The sequence below is a fragment of the Cupressus sempervirens genome, chromosome 10 (genome assembly GCF_028749045.1).
Source record: "Cupressus sempervirens isolate cs-2001-9-10 chromosome 10, ASM2874904v1, whole genome shotgun sequence".
Lineage (NCBI taxonomy): Eukaryota > Viridiplantae > Streptophyta > Pinopsida > Cupressales > Cupressaceae > Cupressus > Cupressus sempervirens.
In genome coordinates, this window is record NC_143127.1 from 121460341 (window position 1) to 121483715 (window position 23375).

The window sequence follows — 23375 nt, forward strand, 5'->3', positions numbered from 1 at the left end:
TATCGTTCCTCTAGCACCTCGGTCCCTTCCTTAGTCTCCGCTTCCACCTTTAAAGCTTTCTCCTTAGCTTTCAGCACCTGGATTTCATCTTGCAAAACCCTTGGGTTAGAGGAAACCTTGGAATTATCCTTAACCAAGGATGAAATAGTTATGGGGGAAGTGTCCATCTTGCTCTTCTCTTCACAAAAGGTAATGGGTTTGAGGGAAAAGCTGGCAGACACATGGGTGATCTCCGTATTCACAGCATAGACGCCTGGGTCTGGGCATTATCCACTGAGTTATCCCCCGAGTTAAAACTTTTCTCCACCTCCTCCGTTCCATCATCCTTCTTGGAATTAGAATTATCTTCCTCCTCCCTTCCTTTATTATTGTTTTCTGAACTATCTTCCTCAACCTCCTCAACCGGATATTTGAGGGATTTCTGTTTGCACCTAGCCTGAGGTTGTGCAAGCCTTCCAGATCTCCTCCTAGCCTTACCCCCAGTCTCCTCCTTCGAATCCTCTCCATCAACCTCAACTGGTTTTTCAATCTTTTGTCTTCTTGTTTCCCCTTTGTTCTACTGTTGTATCAGGTTTTTTCTTTTTCTTGTTTTCCCTGCTAGGGGAGGGTCGAGGGGTGTGAATTTTAGTGTCCGTACTAGAGCTCGGGGGTGAATTCTGACAGTGGCGCTGATTATCCACCACCACCACCCTAGGGGGGCACAAGGCCAGGTGAAACTGATAGAGGCGGAAGATTAAACCTTGATGAATTATGGTAAAATTTAAACCTTTACTCCTTTTTTCTCTAACGTCAGCAACCATATCCTCAAGCGAATGCAGAAGATAAAAGAGGATAGAAATGAAATCCCTATTCCTAAAATGGTTTAACAAAGGGAAATGATAATAATAATAGACACCGAACCTGCCCTCCAGCGTTAGATACCTCATAAGGACTAGGCACACACCATCCCATGGGTCGGGCAGCTTGTCTCTTTTAAACCCTCCTCTATAACAAATCGGCTCCTCACCTTCCGCGAAGAAGCTATTCATACTAGCCTCATTAGTAATTTTGGTAACCTTTCTCCATTTTTTCCCGTTCATTTCCCCTTCATTGAGAGGCCAGTTGCCGTGGCAATCACTTCCTCAGTGACTTGGAAGGTGATTCCATTTAAAGAAAAAATGTTAAAATAATATAATAATATATTATAAATTAAATAGGATATATCAAGATATAAATTAACAAGAAACTAATTATAAATAAATAAATCTATTAACAATAAATATAAATAATTTATAATTAATAAATAAAATATTACAAGTCCTTGCCTCCAAATGACACGCCAGTTTGGAATAATGATACAAAAATATCACTTTTTAATTAAGAAAAGATACAAAGAATTTACAGAATTAGTCTATAAAAGCTTAATGTTGAAATGTAAGATAAATTTAAGTAAGTTCCTAGCAAGGGGCATTACATATTTGTAGCTTTTAGTGGACAGGGAACTTGCTATCAAATTTGGGGATGAGAACATAAGGGAAATAGATGGACTTAGTCTTCAACTAAGTATGGTACATTATTTGATGTACAAGGCTGAAAGTCAAATTTCTATGACAGCCACTTACAAGGAAGATGATCTTAATTAAAAAGCCTAGGAGATCATGCAAATTGTTGAAGGAATCAACACCATTGATGAAGATTAAAGTGAGCGTATCAGTCACACCTCTCCCTTCACAAATGAGACATATTATGCCCAGCAAGAAGTTAGACTTAGGAATTCTGATTATAACAACAGCATTTAGATGCCTTCACAAATCATGAGGTAACACTTTGTCCAGATGAGGATGAAGATGAACTGAGTGATACTAGCTCTTTTCCTTGGTGAAGGTGATGATTTGGCTCATGACACTTGTGTTGAATCAGAATTTCAAGAGTTGTCCTTAATACGTAATGAAGGCAGTTATTTATTTACTAGTTGGCTAATTCATCCTCATGACTTCTGCAGTTATTAGTGGCTTCCCTACTTGCTGTACCATTATATTTTCAGAATTGACATGGTCTAGAAGGAGTTTGAATTGTGTGCGGAGATGTAGAGTCATCTTATCTTGAGGGATATCCCATATGAGATGTTTACCTTCCAGTTCAATGGCACAGTGACAACATTGTTGACATTCTTGTTGCTGATACAGGTCATGGCAGTGACACTTGAATACCTAAAGAGTTAACTTTCATGCATATGGAGAGTGTGTTTGGCATCTACTTGTTCAGCTGATTCAAGAGGTTGGTGGATTGTCAGACATCTATTCCTATTCCCAGGATCATACAGACAGGCTGAATTGGGATACAAGAATTGACACAATGAGTATCTTGCATTTTGTGGCTTGTGTCGAGTAAATTAACTGTCTGAGGCATGGAGTAGTTGGTTTGAAGTAGCACAACAAACATAAGCAACAATGTCTCTTGGGTTGATTTGGGATCCAGGGATCTTACTAATCGATGACTTGCATTCTTATTTTTGGTTCCACAACATGACATATATGGATAACATAGCTACAAGTGGGAGCTACAGAGAAGCTTGCAGATTGATATAGTATCCTGGTATTGGTTTACAGACTCATGACTGCTTGAGTACAAACAATCTCAACGAGGGAGGATTGTAATGTCCCTTTTTGGAACATTAGATAATTTAAGTCAAAAGCGTAAAATATTTTCATAGTGACTTAATTGGAGCTTACAGCAAGTTATTTATTGACATTTTAATATTAAAAGGGAGATCAAGAGGTGACAAAAGAGGAAGATGACGAAAGACCGAAGAGGGAATGTAAAGAGTCACCAGGTTTAGCTTAAAGAAGGGAGAGGAGCTTATTTGCAGCTATGCTTGGTTATGCTTGGATATTGGTTTTGGTTTTTCAGAATTCTTCTTTGGGAAAACTCAAGCTCAGCTTTAGCCAGCTTGAGGACGGAAACTCTCCAACCAGAAGATAGTGAACAAGAATCCATGGTTTGTGGGAGATGTCATATCAGGTGTCTTAGTTGTGCCTAAAACTTATCTCCTGTTCTCCAATCTGACTGTTATGTCATGTGTTTAGGATTGGACTGGTAAATTTTCTACTAAAGAATTTGATTTTAATGTTCATCCTGGAAAAAGTTCATATTGTTGCTGGTATTTTTAATATGTATTGTTGAAATGTGTGATGGAATAGTAATTTTCTGAGTATTGTTAACTGATTTCAATCTGATAGTCGCATGAAATTATCTGTTTGCATTCTGAAAATTGTTTGTGAGAAATTTCAAGAGAATATCCAGCCTGGGATATTAGATTCTATTACATGTTTCTAACTACTTCAATACATAGAATGGATTTTTCTTAAACAAAAAAAAGCTTATACTACACAATAGGTGACTTCAAAAAACACCTGAATGAATATTTGTTTCAATTTGTTAGCAATTGACAAATGATTTAGTTTTTCCTGTAGAAATTTCTTGAGCTGCTGATCAAAAATACTAGGCAAGAATCAGAACCAACTACTAGTAATCAAGATTTATGACATCCCAAACCATTGCAAAATAATTTAATATTAACCAATAACTTCAATGTAAACTATTTAGCATCTAATTTTGCTAAAATGCCCTATCATCTAATATTTTCATAGCTATCAAATTTAGGTACAAGTACATTCAACAAAGAGAATTTATAATATATCACATGCAAAAGATTATGAGAAAATACAAGAAATTCAAGCATAGAAAATACCTTAGGCAGTTGTATTAGTTCATGCTTTGTACTTTTTGTATATTTTTCAACACCATCATAGTTTAACCATCTATCTCTCATACCCCAAATTATTGTGGTCGAGACTTTCCATTCTTCACTTCCCAAAATTGATCTCAATTCTTTAATCGATTCCTGCATGTTAAAAATTTCATATTAAAGATATTAGCTGAAATCAAGGTTTAAAACAAAGTTAATTTTTTAACATAAGATAAGATAAAATTATTAATGTCCAACTAGAGACCACAAATGGAGCTAAGGTAGAGGGATTTCTATAATATATAGAGATTTTACAGATCTCATAACACAAACATCCAACTGAATAGATTGCCGCACAAATTATCATCAATTCAAAAGTGATTGATTATAAGTGTGTCATCCCTAGGAGTTAATAATTGAATTAAGTTTATCCAGCGATATAATTGTAAGAGGGCCAAACTCTTTAAAACTACACCATGAAAAATATCTGTTATCAAAGCCTTTCCACAATCACTTCTTGTAATCTAGTTATTATAAATATATGCATCATGTCACATTATTAACCATAACATAAAGGTAATCCATAGACATAAGGCATTCCAACTATACAAGATTTAAGCAATAGATAATCGAATGGAGCCTAGGTGGCCTTATAGACTAGCCTTTTGCAATGGCCAACGATGATACAAGAAACATTACTAAGAAAGACGATGCAATATAGGTAGTAAACATTGAGCATCTTCGATTGTATGATACCTTGAATCCAAACTAGAAGATTTGAGACCTAACCAACATACCTATCAAATTTTTAAAATTTCGACAATCTTTGAAAGAAATATTAACAAGATGCATGCTCTACAAATAAATATAATCACCATATGTGCATAACCCTTGCTTTATTTGAAATATACATTAAAACTAAGGCTATATTAAATTTCCCTTAAATATATAGCACACGTTACTTATGCATTTTAAGGATGGTATACTAAATAAGCATTATAAATATGCTACGGATGGACAATTATTTCAGTTGGCATAACTATGGGGAGGATCTATGAATAACTATATATACAAATAACAAAATGACATCAATCATCCAATACAAAATATTATTTTATTATTTAAGTTACATAATTTGATCAAATTAGCTATTTCTATTAGATGTTTCAAACTACTTCAATGCATATAAGGGATTTTTCTTCAATAATCTAGAGGTTTCTCCATCATGGTCTATAACAAGAATTGTATGAAGAAGCTAACTCGATGGCATATCAAGGTAGATTTATTAACAATTAGTTACACAACCAATACAAACAACAGACTTGATACAAAATACAATTTAAATATTGTGGGAGTTTCAATTTCATGAACTTGTGGAATTTTTTCAAAACAATTGTGCAGAGGAATCCGAAGAGCACACAAATATATTGAGGCGGCGCGGGTGGGGGCATGGGGAGGGGGGATGTGAATCAGTATATTAACAATTTTTTCCAATTTAAACTTTTATTCAATTAATTACTCTAAATACTGAAATCAACAATTATGTACTTGAACACAATGACACAAAGATTTATGTGGAAATTCAATGCGGGAGAAAACCACGATAATAAATGCTTTTATATAAACTTTGTTATTTTACAATGATTTGTAGGCTACGACCTCTATGTTTATGAGCACCAACTCACTGGAAGCTCTGACTCCCACACTTCGCAGGCTCCAACCTATAGGAAGCTCCAACTCCCTCTGCCGTCTTCATGAGCACCAACCCATTGCACACAAATTTCTTCTCCACCCTGGCAATGTTGCCTACTTCAATGGATGATGGACAATTTAAGCAATTCTTTATTCTCTTCTTTATATCTCTCTTTTCTTAATTTGGATTTGCATACTCTTCTTTTACTGGCATATATTTCACATCTTCTTTTATTTCACTTTTATATCTGTATATGTATCTCTTTTCTTTTTATTTCACTCCACTTACTCATATACATATAAATCAGATTTAAAATCTGATTATATATTTCATTTCTGCTTCTTTACACATCTTAATTTTGTCTTCTTTTTATTCACTTTACTTCAGATATTTCATTCTATATTTCCCACACATTAAAAATGACTTTTTTACTTCATTATATATATTCCTTTACGTATCTCTTCATGAAAGAGTTGTGCCCTTTTGTAACTGACGTCTATTCATAACTATTAGTTCAATTAACAATTGAATTACATAACTCGAACTTTATGACTTTAAATTATCATTTCCTTCATTTGATTTATTTTATCATCTTAAAACTTCAACTCATGCATATCTTATGTGATTGCTTTCTGTGTATTAAACAAATCTGCCTTCTATTGTTCATATCAGACATATTCATTCAAACCGCTGACTTGTGTGTCTTTACCAATGTTAATATTCATATTTATGCCTGTTTTATGACTCACGTCTCCCACTCATATCTGGGCAATATTTATTTTAAAATATTAATTTCCTTGCTCCACGACTCATTTGATACCATGCCTGTTTACATGTCACTGCATATATATGACTGTCTTTGTCTTGGTCTGAAGTTTTTGTTTTTTTAAACTAATCACTTGATACTTTTATTGGGCCTCCACAATTCAATTTTTTGTTGATGTGATCTGTATTTGTTGTCATTTTTGCAAGCATCTCAAATCTGCTGGCATGGACAGAATATGGTCTCTTAAACCTCCCGCTTGCTCCTTTGTCTAGTACGAAGAATTTCCGGTTATTATTTTTGTGGTGTAGAGACTCCAACACATGACTCCATCCCGATATGGTTTTGCCTCTTATAAGGTTTATCAGACTTTCAAAAAATATTGTCGTCTTTTAATCATTGCTTGACCACAATACTTGAATACCCACTACGTATCGCTATCTATATGTTGTTTTAACTTCTGAATTATCCACCATTCTATCGTCGTGCTGGTATAGAACCATTTGTATATCCAAACAAATATTGCTGCATTCAACTCAATAATCTCCGTACTTCATGCATGACGGAATGCTGGGAATTCTGGGTGTTGCTGTAGATTATTTGACTGCTTCCATAGCTTTCCAATGCTGATGTGGATATATATGTTCTAGCCGTCTCATTCTCTGCCATTCCAAACGACAATGTGAGGATATTGTGGCAGTTCACATATTCAGATTTCTGACTGTTGTATATGTTTCCATCATGTTACTCCTTGTCAAATATACTAACATTTCCTTGATTTAATATTATTGCAGACTATACATATTTTCCAGAAATTGCACTTTGTAATTGTTAAATTGTAGCTTCTGTCAGACTGAACTGTCCTAGAGTTAATCCTTTCTATGGTTATTGTTAATCATTAATTATACATACTCTAATATATATATATATATATATATATTGTATGCTATATATATTATATATAATATATTTCTATATAATATAGATATGTTATAATTAATAATGTTTTAATTAATGATTAATTAATATATATAACCATAGAGACATGTCTCTTCACAAGACATGTCTCTTGAAGATATATTTATATATCTTGGAAATCTGCAATTAAAACACATAGAATTACTACAATGTTATTACATTTGTAGAGATCCTAAATCTAACATGGTATCAGAGCCAGGTTTGCAAATGTAAGAAGACATATTTTTGAAATTGTTATCAACTTGACTTAAAAGACTCTTCAAATGGTGGGTGCATATCAAGGGAACCTGTGTTCTGCCAGGATAAGGCTGAAAGATTGATCATTGCCAATAATATGTGAAATGGATGGTCAGACCAATGGAGCATAGGCTGGAACCGCAGAAGTCTTCATCAGAGATCCATGGGAAAGTGCATAGATTGGATTCTATGCACTTACTGGACATTCGATAGGGTCACCTTCATTGATATTGTCTTTATTGAGATAAGCTTCTCGGTTCTATCATTGGAACCTTGACTGTCAAAATCTAAGAGTTGTGTATGTAATCTCCACCATGTGAGATGGATCAAGATGGGCTTCCAAGATGATTTGAGACTCACTCCTTGTTGTATGAGAGGAAGAATGATCTACACTGCTGGAACTACTAGTCAGAGATTATATAAAATTGTAGGAGTTTTACTAGATCACCACTACTCAGAAGTATGCGATTGTACAATGAATGGAGTGTGTGACTCAATGTGGAAGTTAGGCGTGCTACTTCACAGCCAATCTAAGCCAACACGACGACGATATTAGAGATAATATAAAATAAACTAAGTTAAAGTATGACTAATGGCCATGGCCATGAGAGTGCCCGTGACTTTTCCTACTACATACGCGGCTATCTTGAATTCAAATGCAAATAATAATGCATCAAAAATAGGAAAAACAAGTCATATTAAGCCCCAATTTTCTTATTAGCAAAGCCCTGCAGGTACTCGTCAATGGAAAGTAACACTGAAAAAATATAAAATGGGAAGTAACAACCAAGTTTCGAACCCCAAGAATTATCGCAACTGCCTATACGATACAAATAGGGCTTGGGTCTGGACAAGTCAGCGGCTTGACACTTAATATATAGTGTGGTTAATTTGATATTTAAATTCAATGTGCACATACGTGGATATCATGGTCCACACAAAACAACAGACCCCACCAATAGGCTGACCAAAAGGAGAAATGTATTAAAAAGGCAGCCTCACATAATAAAGGCAACTCACCCCATTCGACCCATGTTTTATGTGGCAGATGACTGAATATGAGAGTCATAAGTTTTGAATTTAGAAACATAACCATCAACCATCCAACATGTATTCCCCATATCCATAGGAGGAACCAAGAAAGATACAATTCGGGTACAGTCCAAGAATTCATTAAAAGGCAGTACAATAAGTGATACACGTTCATAACCAGAAGTCAAAGAATTATATATTGTTGGAGATTTCTATTTCTATTTTTCTATTGGATCAGATGTCCTTATTTGTCTGTTGATTTGATAATTTGCAAGACAATTATTAAATAAAAGAAGTGATATTAATATCCTGAAGAGGTGAGGTGAGATATATGCCTTAAGAGGCATTGATTTTCTTCAGCCACGCCATCATATGCAGGGAGGATCTAGTATTGGAGACATCTATATTGTACATAAATTAAAGGAAATGCATACAATTAAATTATTGAACGTTCTTTAAAAACTCTAAAGAAGATTCTTAAAAGGTGACCTAAAGTTTTATGAACATCGAGGTATGAAAGAATCACCTTCTTTGTTTCATCATATTGTTCATTTTTGGACAACCAAATAAGAGTTTATGATTATTATCAAGGATCGAGGACAAGAAGTCTACGTAAATGTCAATCAAAGATCTAGTATCATCAAATTTTATATGATGGATAGCATTAATTAAAATTAGAATGGGCAAACTATCAAAAATGTATGGTTATGGTCGCCAAAGCATTTGAACCACCTATGGTTATCCTTTTGATGAACAAAGCTCTAAGTATTAGTAATAGATCCTTGTGGCATGGACACTCTAAGTCAAAATATTGGTATATGGTGGATGATTTTAGAGAAATGTCAATTCTCATTTACTTCTATTGATAAGCTTAATGAATGTTTGGATCTTCATTGAATAAAAAGACCAAACTAGAAGAAGATGAATACTCAGAAAGAAGAAAGAAGAATTTACTAATAGAGATAGAGGTTGATATCATTCATGGATGATTGTCTCTCATTAGACTTGATATTGATTGAGAAATCTATAAAATGAAGTATGTAGGAATTTTACATTGTGGGGGATGAATAATTACCTTAACTCAATGTTTCATTCCCATTAGAGGCATTTTCTGATTTGATGCATATAGACCTTAATTGGAGCATTTATATCAAGGATGTTGATGTACAAGTAAGTATTTATTATTCTTAATTATTACATTTATCTATTCATTATAGTCTCTCTCTTATTCATATTTCTATATGTATTATATGAGTTATTTCCCTTGATCTTTTCCTTCGTATCTAAAGATGATCTTGTAGGAAAAGAAGAATGTTACATTAGGCATATTGTGCAGACTCAATCTCATGATAGTAGCTCCATAGAAGTTGTGATCAAGAACTCATTAGTCATTTGATGATCAAGCTGGATAAAACAACGAAGGAGCTCTGAAGATTAATAAAGAGGGAGTGTTGAGATAGCTTCGATTATATCTAAGTCATAGCTATGGTAGAAAACAATTGATATACATATCATTGTTAGAATTAGATATTGTTGGCATGTTTGTTTTGACACATTTCGTGAAGCGATGTCTACTATAAAAAGATCTCACCTATCATATAGACTTCTTGTTGAGACTTATATTATCAAAGGATAATGTATCTAGTGTGATATATATATTAAGGTCTTTAATATGACATTCTAAGATTATTGTGATAGTGTATTCTATAATAATTTCCTTAACTCAATGTTTCATTCCCATTAGAGGCATTTTCTGATTTGATGCATATAGACCTCAATTGGTGCATTTATATCAAGGATGTTGATGTACAAATAAGTATTTATTATTCTTAATTATTACATTTATCTATTCATTATAGTCTCTCTTATTCGTATTTCTATATGTACTATATGAGTTATTTCCCTTGATCTTTTCCTTCGTATCTAAAGATGATCTTGCAGGAAAAGAAGAATGGTACATTAGGCATATTGTGCAGACTCAATCTCATGATAGTAGCTCCATAGAAGTTGTGATCAAGAACTCATTAGTCATTTGATGATCAAGTTGGATAAAGCAACAAAGGAGCTCTGAAGATTAATAAAGAGGGAGTGTTGAGATAGCTTCGATTGTATCTAAGTCACAGCTATGGTAGAAAACAATTGATATACATATCATTATTAGAATTAGATATTGTCGGCATGTTTGTTCTGACACATTTCGTGAAGCGATGTCTACTATAAAAAGATCTCACCTATCATATAGACTTCTTGTTGAGATTTATATTATCAAAGGATAATGTATCTAGTGTGATATATATATTAAGGTCTTTAATATGACATTCTGAGATTATTGTGATAGTGTATTCTATAATAATTACCTTAACTCAATGTTTCATTCCCATTAGAGGCATTTTCTGATTTGATGCATATAGACCTTAATTGGAGCATTTATATCACAGATGTTGATGTACAAATAAGTATTTATTATTCTTAATTATTACATTTATCTATTCATTATAGTCTCTCTCTTATTCGTATTTCTATATGTACTATATGAGTTATTTCCCTTGATCTTTTCTTTCGTATCTAAAGATGATCTTGCAGGAAAAGAAGAATGGTACATTAGGCATATTGTGCAGACTCAATCTCATGATAGTAGCTCCATAGAAGTTGTGATCAAGAACTCATTAGTCATTTGATGATCAAGCTGGATAAAGCAACGAAGGAGCTCTGAAGATTAATAAAGAGGGAGTGTTGAGATAGCTTCGATTGTATCTAAGTAACAGCTATGGTAGAAAACAATTGATATCCATATCATTGTTAGAATTAGATATTGTTGGCATGTTTGTTCTGACACATTTCGTGAAGCGGTGTCTACTATAAAAAGATCTCACCTATCATATAGACTTCTTGTTGAGACTTATATTATCAAAGGATAATGTATCTAGTGTGATATATATATTAAGGTCTTTAATATGACATTCTAAGATTATTGTGATAGTGTATTCTATAATAATTACCTTAACTCAATGTTTCATTCCCATTAGAGGCATTTTCTGATTTGATGCATATAGACCTCAATTGGAGCATTTATATCAAGGATGTTGATGTAAAAATAAGTATTTATTATTCTTAATTATTACATTTATCTATTCATTATAGTCTCTCTCTTATTCGTATTTCTATATGTACTATATGAGTTATTTCCCTTGATCTTTTCTTTCGTATCTAAAGATGATCTTGCAGGAAAAGAAGAATGGTACATTAGGCATATTGTGCAGACTCAATCTCATGATAGTAGCTCCATAGAAGTTGTGATCAAGAACTCATTAGTCATTTGATGATCAAGCTGGATAAAGCAACGAAGGAGCTTTGAAGATTAATAAAGAGGGAGTGTTGAGATAGCTTCGATTGTATCTAAGTAACAACTATGGTAGAAAACAATTGATATCCATATCATTGTTAGAATTAGATATTGTTGGCATGTTTGTTCTGACACATTTCGTGAAGCGGTGTCTACTATAAAAAGATCTCACCTATGATATAGACTTCTTGTTGAGACTTATATTATCAAAGGATAATGTATCTAGTGTGATATATATATTAAGGTCTTTAATATGACATTCTAAGATTATTGTGATAGTGTATTCTATAATAATTACCTTAACTCAATGTTTCATTCCCATTAGAGGCATTTTCTGATTTGATGCATATAGACCTTAATTGGAGCATTTATATCAAGGATGTTGATGTACAAATAAGTATTTATTATTCTTAATTATTACATTTATCTATTCATTATAGTCTCTCTCTTATTCGTATTTCTATATGTACTATATGAGTTATTTCCCTTGATCTTTTCCTTCGTATCTAAAGATGATCTTGCAGGAAAAGAAGAATGGTACATTAGGCATATTGTGCAAACTCAATCTCATGATAGTAGTTCTATAGAAGTTGTGATCAAGAACTCATTAGTCATTTGATGATCAAGTTGGATAAAGCAACGAAGGAGCTCTGAAGATTAATAAAGAGGGAGTGTTGAGATAGCTTCGATTGTATCTAAGTCACAACTATGGTAGAAAACAATTGATATCCATATCATTGTTAGAATTAGATATTGTTGGCATGTTTGTTCTGACACATTTCGTGAAGCGATGTCTACTATAACAAGATCTCACCTATGATATAGACTTCTTGTTGAGACATATTATCAAAGGATAATTTATCTAGTGTGATATATATATTAAGGTCTTTAATATGACATTCTAAGATTATTGTGATAATGTATTCTATAACAATCCTCTTGAGCTAAGAGGGAGTGTTAAATTGTAGCTTCTGTCGGATTGAACTGTCCTAGAGTTAATCCTTTCTATGGTTATTGTTAATCATTAATTATACATACTCTAATAGATATATATATATATATTGTATGCTATATATATTATATATAATATATTGTATGCTATATATTATATATAATATATTTCTATATAATATAGATATGTTATAATTAATAATGTTTTAATTAATGATTAATTAATATATATAACCATAGAGACATGTCTCTTCACAAGACATGTCTCTTGAAGATATATTTATATATCTTGGAAATCTGCAATTGAAACACATAGAATTTCTACAATGTTATTACATTTGCAGAGGTCCTAAATCTAACAGTAATCACATTCTTTATAGTCACCATCGATTTCTGTGTGTATGCTATATTCATTTTGGTGTTGTTTTCTTATTTTTAATGCAGTTATTTAACATGTATGTCTATACTAGCCTTTGTAGCTCATGATAAATAAACCTGATAACTCATAGTAACTTGCTGGTGTGTATGATTATCAATCATCATTTGCTACACCATTTCTATACTGTTGAGGATTATTTTTTAACTGCTTATCAGATTTCTATCGATGAGCTTTCCTTACTGCTCTTCATAGGACTAGCATTTATTTTTCCATCACCATATCTTATCTTTCTATTAGGAATGTCGTTCTTTTCCTTTATATGTCAATATCGCTGCTATACACATTCATTAATTTATTCTTGTCTTTGTTCATTACATGAACATTATATGGAGATGCTATTGTTTGCAATATTATCTTTATTATGTCCTTATTCTTGTTAGCAACTAGACCACTTGCTTCCTGGTATCCTTTCCATCATTATTGTTGTGTGATGATTCCATGAAAGGCTCTGCATTATTCATTACTGCAGTAGCATCCACCACTTGCTCTTCTATATCATTTCTTCCTTATTACACTCGATATATTGTCACAGAGTCACTTTCCAGGATTTTCCTTACATGATATATTCATTTAAGATCATAGAGATTCATTTTCAAATATATGGTTTTATCTCTTTCACCTCTTTCATATTTCTGCACTTGTAGTTTCCTTCATGCTCATGAAGTCCTTTGACATCAATGACAATACTTCCATCAGAATCACTCAAAAAAAAAATGTTTTGAAATCAAATACACTCCATAATTGCTTTCTATGATCCAATTTAGACATCAGGATTATTACCCCCTCTCCATATTATTAACTTCCCATACTAACTAGCTTGTTCTCTCTTCTCTTTAGACTAATCTCAAACTAGTTTTTTTGTTTTGACTAGACTATCCACTCTTAACATTCTAAACCTCCTGATTCTGTTTGTTCATTTATTTACAAGAATGCAATACAATGAGATGATGTAATAGTATTATCAATCACCACTTAGATGTTGTAGATGCTCAAGTTACACAATTACAAATCTAGTTGACTGTCATTATCTTTTGTTTCTTTTGACATTTCTTCCATTTTCAACAGCTAATTAATATTTTTCTCTCAGTCAACCTGTTGACCTCAGTTGCAATAACAAAATCAATACTCATCTATTTCGACTTGAGTCCATGGATTGCTACAATGTTTTGAGTTGAAAAGAAACCCAGAGTTCTTCGGATTATCATACCACTGAAAATATCTCTTTTAATTCATTGTAAATTGTAACATAGGATGGTGCTAAAATCAATGCATTTATTCTTGGCTATTGTTGACACTTACCCCACCAAATTAATGGTTTTAATTGTATCCACTCAACATTGAATAAGTACAGGAAGCTTGTTTTTACATGCATAACTCTATCAGGTTTAAGCATACGCTTGCAAGTTTACTCTAAAATTCAACACTTGGCTCAAGCGGTAGGAGGATTTATACAAAAACAACATTTAAGTCGTTTCTTGTACTTCAAGTTATATTTGTATATATACTATCAAGATGTTTGAGATAGGTTTGAGCTTCCTAGGAGTTAAGACGCAAAGTCTATATTTAGGGGTTTTCCAAAAAATTCCAAATTCAACCAAATTCCAAGATTTGATATGTCTTTAGCACTCTAACCCCCCATAACCTACATTGGCTTTATAAGGACAAATTGAAGATAGAACAAGGATTGTCTAAAGGTTTTAAGTTTTTAACTCATTTCATCCAAAATCCTTTTAGTTTCAATTCCATATTCCGTAGCTACAATTTACATTTTATGTATATGATGGATTTATCATTTATGTTCCTTGTTTATGTCTAAGATGACAAATTAGCTTGTATTTGATGATGTTATAATGTCTTTAAGGTTTATAAAATAGAGGGTGCATGAAACAAGTTTTAAATTGTTAAAAATCTCTAAAGTTCAAGGATTTGTTCGTTTTATTGAGTCATAGCCGATGAGTCGGGCTTACCAAGTCCAATTTTAGGAACTACAATATATATACATACATACATACATATATATATATGTATTTATTTATATTATGATCATATAAATGCACACATGTGAAACATCAAATGGAATATATGAAAATATATATATTACGATCATATAAATGCACACATGTGAAACATCAAATGGATAATATATATAGATAATGTTAGTCTTTATTAAAATATTTAATATTTCATGAAGAGTTCAATAGAGTCCCTTACGAAGCATAGAGAGTGATCTTGAACTATTGGAGGTCAATATCAAAGATGGGTGAGATTCCAATTTGACTAACATGATAGAGGTAGAACTTAAAACTCTTACTGTTAGTATCAGGAATGGGTGTAATTCTCCACTTGGCTGACGCGACAAAGATGAATCTTTAGTATCAGCATCAAAGATGGGCGTGATTCCCATTTGGTCGACACCACCTAGATGGATATAATCTCTATGATGTCTAGATGTGAGAATTGTCTCGAACTAACTGACATGACTAAGATTGATATAACGGTCGGAATATTCTAATTAGTCAACATATGCATATGTGATAAAGCCTTGGATAGGGAATGTCCCTTCCAAGAAGAAACCTTAGGGGGTGTTGGTTATCAAAACCGTTGATTAGAATCCTATGAGCCTTGCTTGCTCGATGCTAAGAAGTCTAATTGGTTGTGGCCAACTTGATAGGATCGATCAATTCAATTTAAATTCTCTGCGCTTTTGGTTCTGCAAAACCAAGGTCTGTACACCTGATCCTGGACAACAAACTTGAATCCAAGACGTTTATAGCAAATAAATTCAATGCAAAGACAATTTCCCGATACAAAAAGATTTTAAGGAAATTGTTGGATTGATAATTGTGAATATTAATCTTCGAATTATGATTACTTTAATAAGTTTGGGAATGCTGAAATATGATTAAAATGAATTACTAAAACAGATAGATATTAAACCCTTAACAGGAAAAGATCAAAATATTGCCAGCAAAAAGATAGAGAAAAATGAACGAGTTAAGGATCAGTGCTGAAATTTAAATGGGCAATAGAGTCACTATTATAAGTTTTCACATACAACTTTATGATATTATGAATATTAAATCTATTAACAATTCAATTATCAGGATGTGTCAAACTATTTCATTTTATGCATATTGAAACCAATCTATAATGTTTTAACCTTTAAAAGGACAAAATATATACAAATAAGAAAACAATTATGATATTCCACAATATTTGTATTTGTTGAGTTTAAATAGCAGCAAATAATTTGATGCACTTATCCCAATAATAAATTACTAATAGAAAACAAAAGATCACAAAGGATGAACTATATAATATTTAACTCTACAACACATAAAAGTCTTACTGATTATACTGCGGAAAAATCCGTGTTGAAGACACTCAAATATAGATGCTCCATCCAACACAATTTGATACCACGCAATATTTGAAATGTATGCCCAATAGTTTCAATCTCCAAGAGCTTAGTTCAAATTTAGTCTCTTCCAGCAAAGGAATTATAATAACTTGTATGCATGGTTACGGGGAGACCCGTCTCCCCCCTAAAAGACGTGTCTCGGTCTTGGAGACTTTTCGCATCTTCAGAGACCTCAAAAAAGGTTGGAGACTTCATGACGAAGTCTCCTGAAGTCTCCCCGTCTCCTAATCCAAAAAGTGAAGTCTCCTAATAAAATATAAATGTAAAATATAATATTAAATAATTTTATATATTTTAGCCCTCATTTTAATGTTTTTAATGCAAAAATTAAGACCACTAACAATTTAAATGATTAAATCATTTAAAATATTTTATTTAATAAATTAATAACTTTAAATGGTCTTAATGATTTGCCCTCGATTGTACTACCATCAGAGGAATCTGAGTTGGAGAGTGATGATTTTTTGGAGAGCATGACAGCTGAAGACCTTGAGATGGATGATCACAGCCTTGTGGAGTAGATGGTAGTACCATTGACATACTAATACTAGATAAATTTCTGTTTTTTGTTTATTGTACAAAGTGTTCATTTTTGTTTGCATATCGGCAATTCAACATCAAACTATACTGTTTTAAATTTAAAATTTGAATATGTAATGATAATCTCAGCGATTATCAATCTGATATGATGGTGATCATATGCAATATTCGAAAAACAAATATGTCTATGAGATACAATATTGTGATCATGTGAGTTTTGAAATTTTTAACTCTGAGTCTATTTTAATTTTTAATGTGACATTACTATTATTATTTACTTTAGTCTTTTAGTCTTACAGTATTACTATTTTCAAATTATGTATTGACTTTTAGTATTAGACTCTTTTAACTATTAAAAAAATAAAAATAAAAAAATTGTCGTGCCGATACCCATACCAGTACTGGAGACCTCGAAGTCTCCCCGTCTCCCGGTGACCTTGCTTGTATGCCTCAGGAATGCCAATAACCTTTTTGAATAAGAGTGAATGGTGGTTTGTTTGATTTTTTATAGAGAATGAAGAGGGATCGGTTGTACTCCAAACTGTGCACCCTTTCACAACAAAATCTAACCAATGTTATGACTTTAATATAATTTTAACTAAAACCAAATACAACTGTGGTTTAATCACTCTTGCTTGATATATCTTCATTGGAAAATACTTGCATCCTTAGCATTCACCTTTTAAGCATTTAATTATTGATGATGCGTGCTTGGTTACTCCATGTATGCTATACAGAATCGAATGTGATTTGCACAAAAAATCCATCCTTCCAGAACGGTAAGTGTCCATACCAGGCTTCCAGATAACTTCATTTGTTTCATGCATATGCATCCAGACCTCTCATATTTTTGCTCGAACCCTGATCTTCTATCACCAATCATTATTGCAAAGCTCCTGTAAACGTATGAATGCCTCAAGTCTCCATAATGTTAATCCATGCGAAATCCTTCCAACACGTATATTAATAATTCCTGCAATGAAACAAAAGAAAAAACATTAGACATCAACCGCTGGGCAATGATTAGCAAGAGATAACATTTCAATGACTCTTCTCAGAAAATCCCGTCCAAACTGTATTGGGCTTTGAGTATCTCAGAAATCCACAAATCCTTCTATCAAGCGGTTGCTGATTCCAGTTTTCTGACAGCTCTTCCGGCAAATAAATAACTGTGTTATTCCTTTCGTATTCACTAAACTTCAACAAGAGATTATCGCATATAAATTTCTGTGTGAACCACGTATGATAAAATCTGAACAATCTCCATTGATGGCACAATATTTGGATAGTTTCGATTTGAATTTGAAACTGACGTTGGCTTCTCCTTATTTATCTCATTTACTAAATTGGATGGCAATATCATTTTATTGTGGCTTAATAATAATGATGTTGCAGTTGTTTTGATCCATCACTCTACTCAACATGTTCATCGCAGGTCTTCAGAGTATCAATATTACACAATACATTTCGTCGCTATGTTATAGTTGTTGTCTGTACAGGTTTCAAATTTGCTATCTTTAAACTCTATCTTCTTTTGTAATTGTATTGCCTCTTCCTTAGTACCATCTGGCTGAGAGGAAATATATTTTCTGTTTAGCAATAACAGCAATTTCTGGGCCAAACATAAAATAAACCTTCCATATACTGTTGCAAAGTGACAACGAACGATCATTTAACAAAGAACATAAGAATCATTGATACTAGACATCTGGAGTGGACATTCATGAATACTGCCTCCTATCATAGATTGCTGAGATTGGCCTGAACTCATCAGAATAAAATGTATGGTCCTAGGATCACACATCTTACTGAAATCTTCACAGATTTCCTTGGTGATAGATAATATTGCATTCTTAGTCTTAAATCTGTAAATGCCATCATCAGTAATAGACAAAATAATCTCTTGTTGGATTTGTTTACAAGATCTTTCTAGATTTGCCAGATGATTCCTTTTTATTGAATTCTGTCTCAAACTCGTGGCAACATACTGCCATCATTTTTACAGATGATTGTCAATCCCATGGATATTTCCTATTAGACATTAGGGGTCTTCTTTTCTAATTCATTCTGCCCATATAACTCCTCTACCTCTTATCAGGGCAGCCAAGTATGTTACTTTGCCTTAAGATGCATCTGTTAGATTCAGTGCTAACCTTCTCTTCTACAGAAAACATATGATCTGAATAATTTCAATATTGTACAGATTTATTCAGCTCAAGATGATTGCATTCAAAGGCCTCCCCTTCTAAAATCTTTAATATCTGAACTCCCTTGATGCCTGCTTCTGAGACTTACTGCACTCTTTAAATTAGAAAGGAGACTCAGGAATTTTGGCTCCGTCAGGGGGTGCAATCCAAAGAAGACGATGGAATAATGAAGGGTTAGAAAACCCAATTTGAGATGTCCTTAAGGTTTGGATTAGAAATTGGGGTAGAACATTATGCTCAGAATTATTATTGTTTAATTCTAACATTTCTTTTGCAAGTATTACTCATCCCAAGCTGCCTACATTAGTGGGGACATTATAGTGGTATCAGAGCCATGATCCTGCCATTGTGTAGGGTAAAACGATAAAGACACAAAACTATTCTAAAGAATGTGAACATATATACAAGTATACTTAAAAGTATCAATAAGAATATATATTTATAAGAATGGATGAAATAGATAAATAAGCTTGATTTTACAAAAATGATTTTGGGCAAAACTCAAATAAGCATCATTACACAATGGCTAAAAATTATTTCACCAAAGATAAGAAGAAACATGCTTTAAATTATTTAACCAATTTTATTAAACATGAAGAGAATAATTGTTTCAGGACAAGAAAATTTGGGAAGGGCAGACTATCATAACCCTATATTGACATATAGTTAGTATAAATATAGGCATTTTATTCCTTATATAAATATATTAATCAATGATGTTAATCAAATATTATAAATAAATATATAAATATTATTGATACTAACACTATTAAAGTATCAGACAAGTATTTCATAAAGATATCAATGAATAAAGATGTAAAATTCATATATTCAAAATATTGAGTTTCAACGTTGTGTAACAAATAGTTGATATCCACAACATTCATGACTGATACAAACATTGACTAATCAATGATAATAGTCAATACAAACATAGCACTCAATAATATAATCATTATGATCAATGTATATAATTAATATTGTTGAAACTGATCACTACATATTAATAAAGACAAATAAAACTAAACAAGTGAATGTTAATTGATTAGTGTCAACCAATACATATATATCAAACTATTAACAAACCCAACCATAACTATTAGTAACTAAAATAAACTGAAGGGCATCAAAGGGTACGCACCCGTGCTCCATATTTCATATAAATATGCACAAAACCAATAGGAAAAGGATCAACATGGAATAAGAAAACAAAAGAGAATCGAACAATAATTAGAAATAAGGAATTTGAATAAGCAAGCCAAATATATATAAAAATATGTAATCACATGTGGAAGGTAAAATGTGGAAAACAAGGACACATTAAGTGATATAACGTCGAGCACAATACATAGATAAAGGAGATAATAAAGAAAAACATAAAGCTAATAAATAATAGGCAAGTTACTTCCTCTGGAAAGGACATGAACAACATAAGGATTGAATTGGTCAAGTAATAAGGCATGTATCAATACTCCCTCCCATATTTCAACTTTAATAGGTAATATATAATATTTAAAATGGAAAATCATTAAATGAACAATTTTATATAAGAAAACATTGAATAATAACCATACAAATTCACTTAATTTGGGCATTATTGCATACAAATTTTTATAAAGAAATGATACATTTTCGAGATTCAAAATGAATGTGCATTGTTAGTCATAACAAACTATTCAAATGTGTGTGTATATATAATGCTCATATAAATGCACACATAAAACTTCAAATGAATAATATGTATGGATGATGTTATTATTTATTAAAATATTTAATAATGACGATTGATAGAGTCCCATATGTAGGGAAAAGATGTTGGAATATTCAAATAGGAATAATGCTTCTGAGAGGGGGGGTGAATCAGAAGTACTGTGCTTTGACCATTAAAACCTTTTTTTTTTTTTTTTTTAAAACTGAAAGTAAATTGCATGCATATAAACATATCACACAATTATGAAAAACACATGAGCATAACACTTAAGATTTTGGTAACCCAGAAACCCTCCAGGAATAAGAAGGCAAAATTGAGGTGGGGATGATACCCACAAAAATTACTGCAGCAATAAGGTTTAACCACTTCTGATGGTTTGCCCTGTTAAAGGCCTGCCCTGTTAAAAGCTTTACACTGTATCAATAGTGACCTGGTTAAAGGATTTCAAACACTTTACAAGAAGTGTTACCCTGCTAAAGGATTTCGTCACCTATTTATAGGATTTACAAAATAGCTGCTAAGCTAACCTATTACCATAGGATTTTCTTTCTAATACAATTGCTGGAGAGTATTAGGTATAATAAACCTGATAGCTTACAATCCTTCGATTGTTGAATACAGGCACTTGATCTGCGTTTTCTTATCTTGATCCTCTTTGATCTGATACTCTTCACTCTGAGAATTAGTTTTCCTTACACACCCTCGTCCATCCACCATAGGGTTCAATGTGATTTTGTCTTCCTTATAAAGACATTCGAAGACTTAGGGTTAGGTATGGATCTATGATCCATATTGAATCTCTATTTCTCGCTTATTCCTTGCACATTTACAATTGGCTGCATGCCTTCTCCATTTTTCTTATTGGCTGCATGCTGATTGCATGGGAAAAACAAAAGATTCGATCTTATCTTTTAATCCTTCGAGATTTATCATATGTCGGCCATAAAAACGATTTACATCTGAATTTATAATGTTACAAACTCATATGTGCATTCTGTGTTGCTTGGCACTTACTAATCTCTGATGCTCGGCACTTATATTAAACTGGCTTACTCGACACTTGTATTTCTATATTGCTCGGCATCGTCCATGACTCGGCACTCAAATGTCACTCGCCACTATCATGCTCGGCACCTGAAGATCACTCGGCATTTGAAGGCTTCCCTGACTCGGCTCATGTTGTGGCTCGGCATACATGTTGTACTTGGCTCCAATGTAGAAAGTGATTAAGTGTGTTGGCACTCAAGTGTCAAAAACCATTTTGAGACTAACAAAAGAGTGATCTTAAACTCTTGGGTGTTAAGTATCAAAGATGGATGAAATTGACATTTGATTGACACGATAAAGATAGAACTTAAACTCTTAGTGTCTGTATCAAAGGTGGGTGTAATTCCCCATTTGGCTAACATGGCATAGATGAATCTTTAGTGTCAATAACAAAATGGGTATAATTCTCATTTGGCTGACACCACCTAGATGGGTATAATCTTTATTATGTCAATATGTGAGGATTGTATCCATCTAACTGATACTTTTGAGATTGATATAGTGGGTAGAATATTCCGATGAGTGAACATATGCATGTGTGATAAGGCCTTGAATAGGGAATGACCCTTCCAAGAAAAAACCTTAAGGGGTGCACTCCAAAGAAGAGGGTGGACTAATGAAGGGTTAGAAAACCCAATTTGGAGACATCCTTAGGCTTCGGATTAGAATTTGGGATAGAACATTATTGTTATACTTATTATTGTTTAATTATGATATTTATTTTGCATGTATTACTCACCCCAAGCTACCTCTAAGGCGACATTACAACTAGCTTTCCATTAATTGTATTCTAGAACATTGTATGCTCTAGCCTTGCCCATTCCAGGATATAGGCAATCAAAGAGTGACAAGGATTATGTATTGCATTTTTCTTTCAGTTAAATTGTTATTACAATAATATTAGAGCTCTTAATCTTGCCAGCTATTTTTTCTAACCCTTACATGCAGCTTGAATGAGGGAATGGGATTGAGATAATATAACAGATAGAGTGAAAAGAATATAGCTCTACTAGTTGCCACAACCTCTAGTTGAAGACTATTTCCCAGAAGTTTTAAGAGTACATCAGATTCCTATTAGTGACGACAAAACATCATTAGATAATAATATTAATGTCCACGAAAAACCAACAAGGTTTATGGGACTAAACATACAAACAGAATAGCCGGCTAAAACAGAAGCACCAAATGGTGACTGAGAAGAACCAAAACAAGAAAGAAGACAAGGACTAAGAGTCCTTCCTTATCACAAAGAAATCAGTAATAGAGGTGTAAACCCGTGAACAATC

The 23375-nt window shown here is 32.8% G+C and overlaps 1 protein-coding gene across 1 annotated transcript in view; it reads right to left on the reverse strand.

The window, feature by feature from the left end:
* The window catches only part of LOC149532900 (alpha/beta-Hydrolases superfamily protein), a 278963-nt gene that overhangs the window by 29478 nt on the left and 226110 nt on the right, over positions 1-23375 (reverse strand). Inside the window, exon 12 of the mRNA XM_089805113.1 lies at positions 3731-3883. Within this exon, the coding sequence (XP_089661239.1) occupies positions 3731-3883 (153 nt within the window). The remainder of the gene's footprint in view (positions 1-3730; positions 3884-23375) is intronic.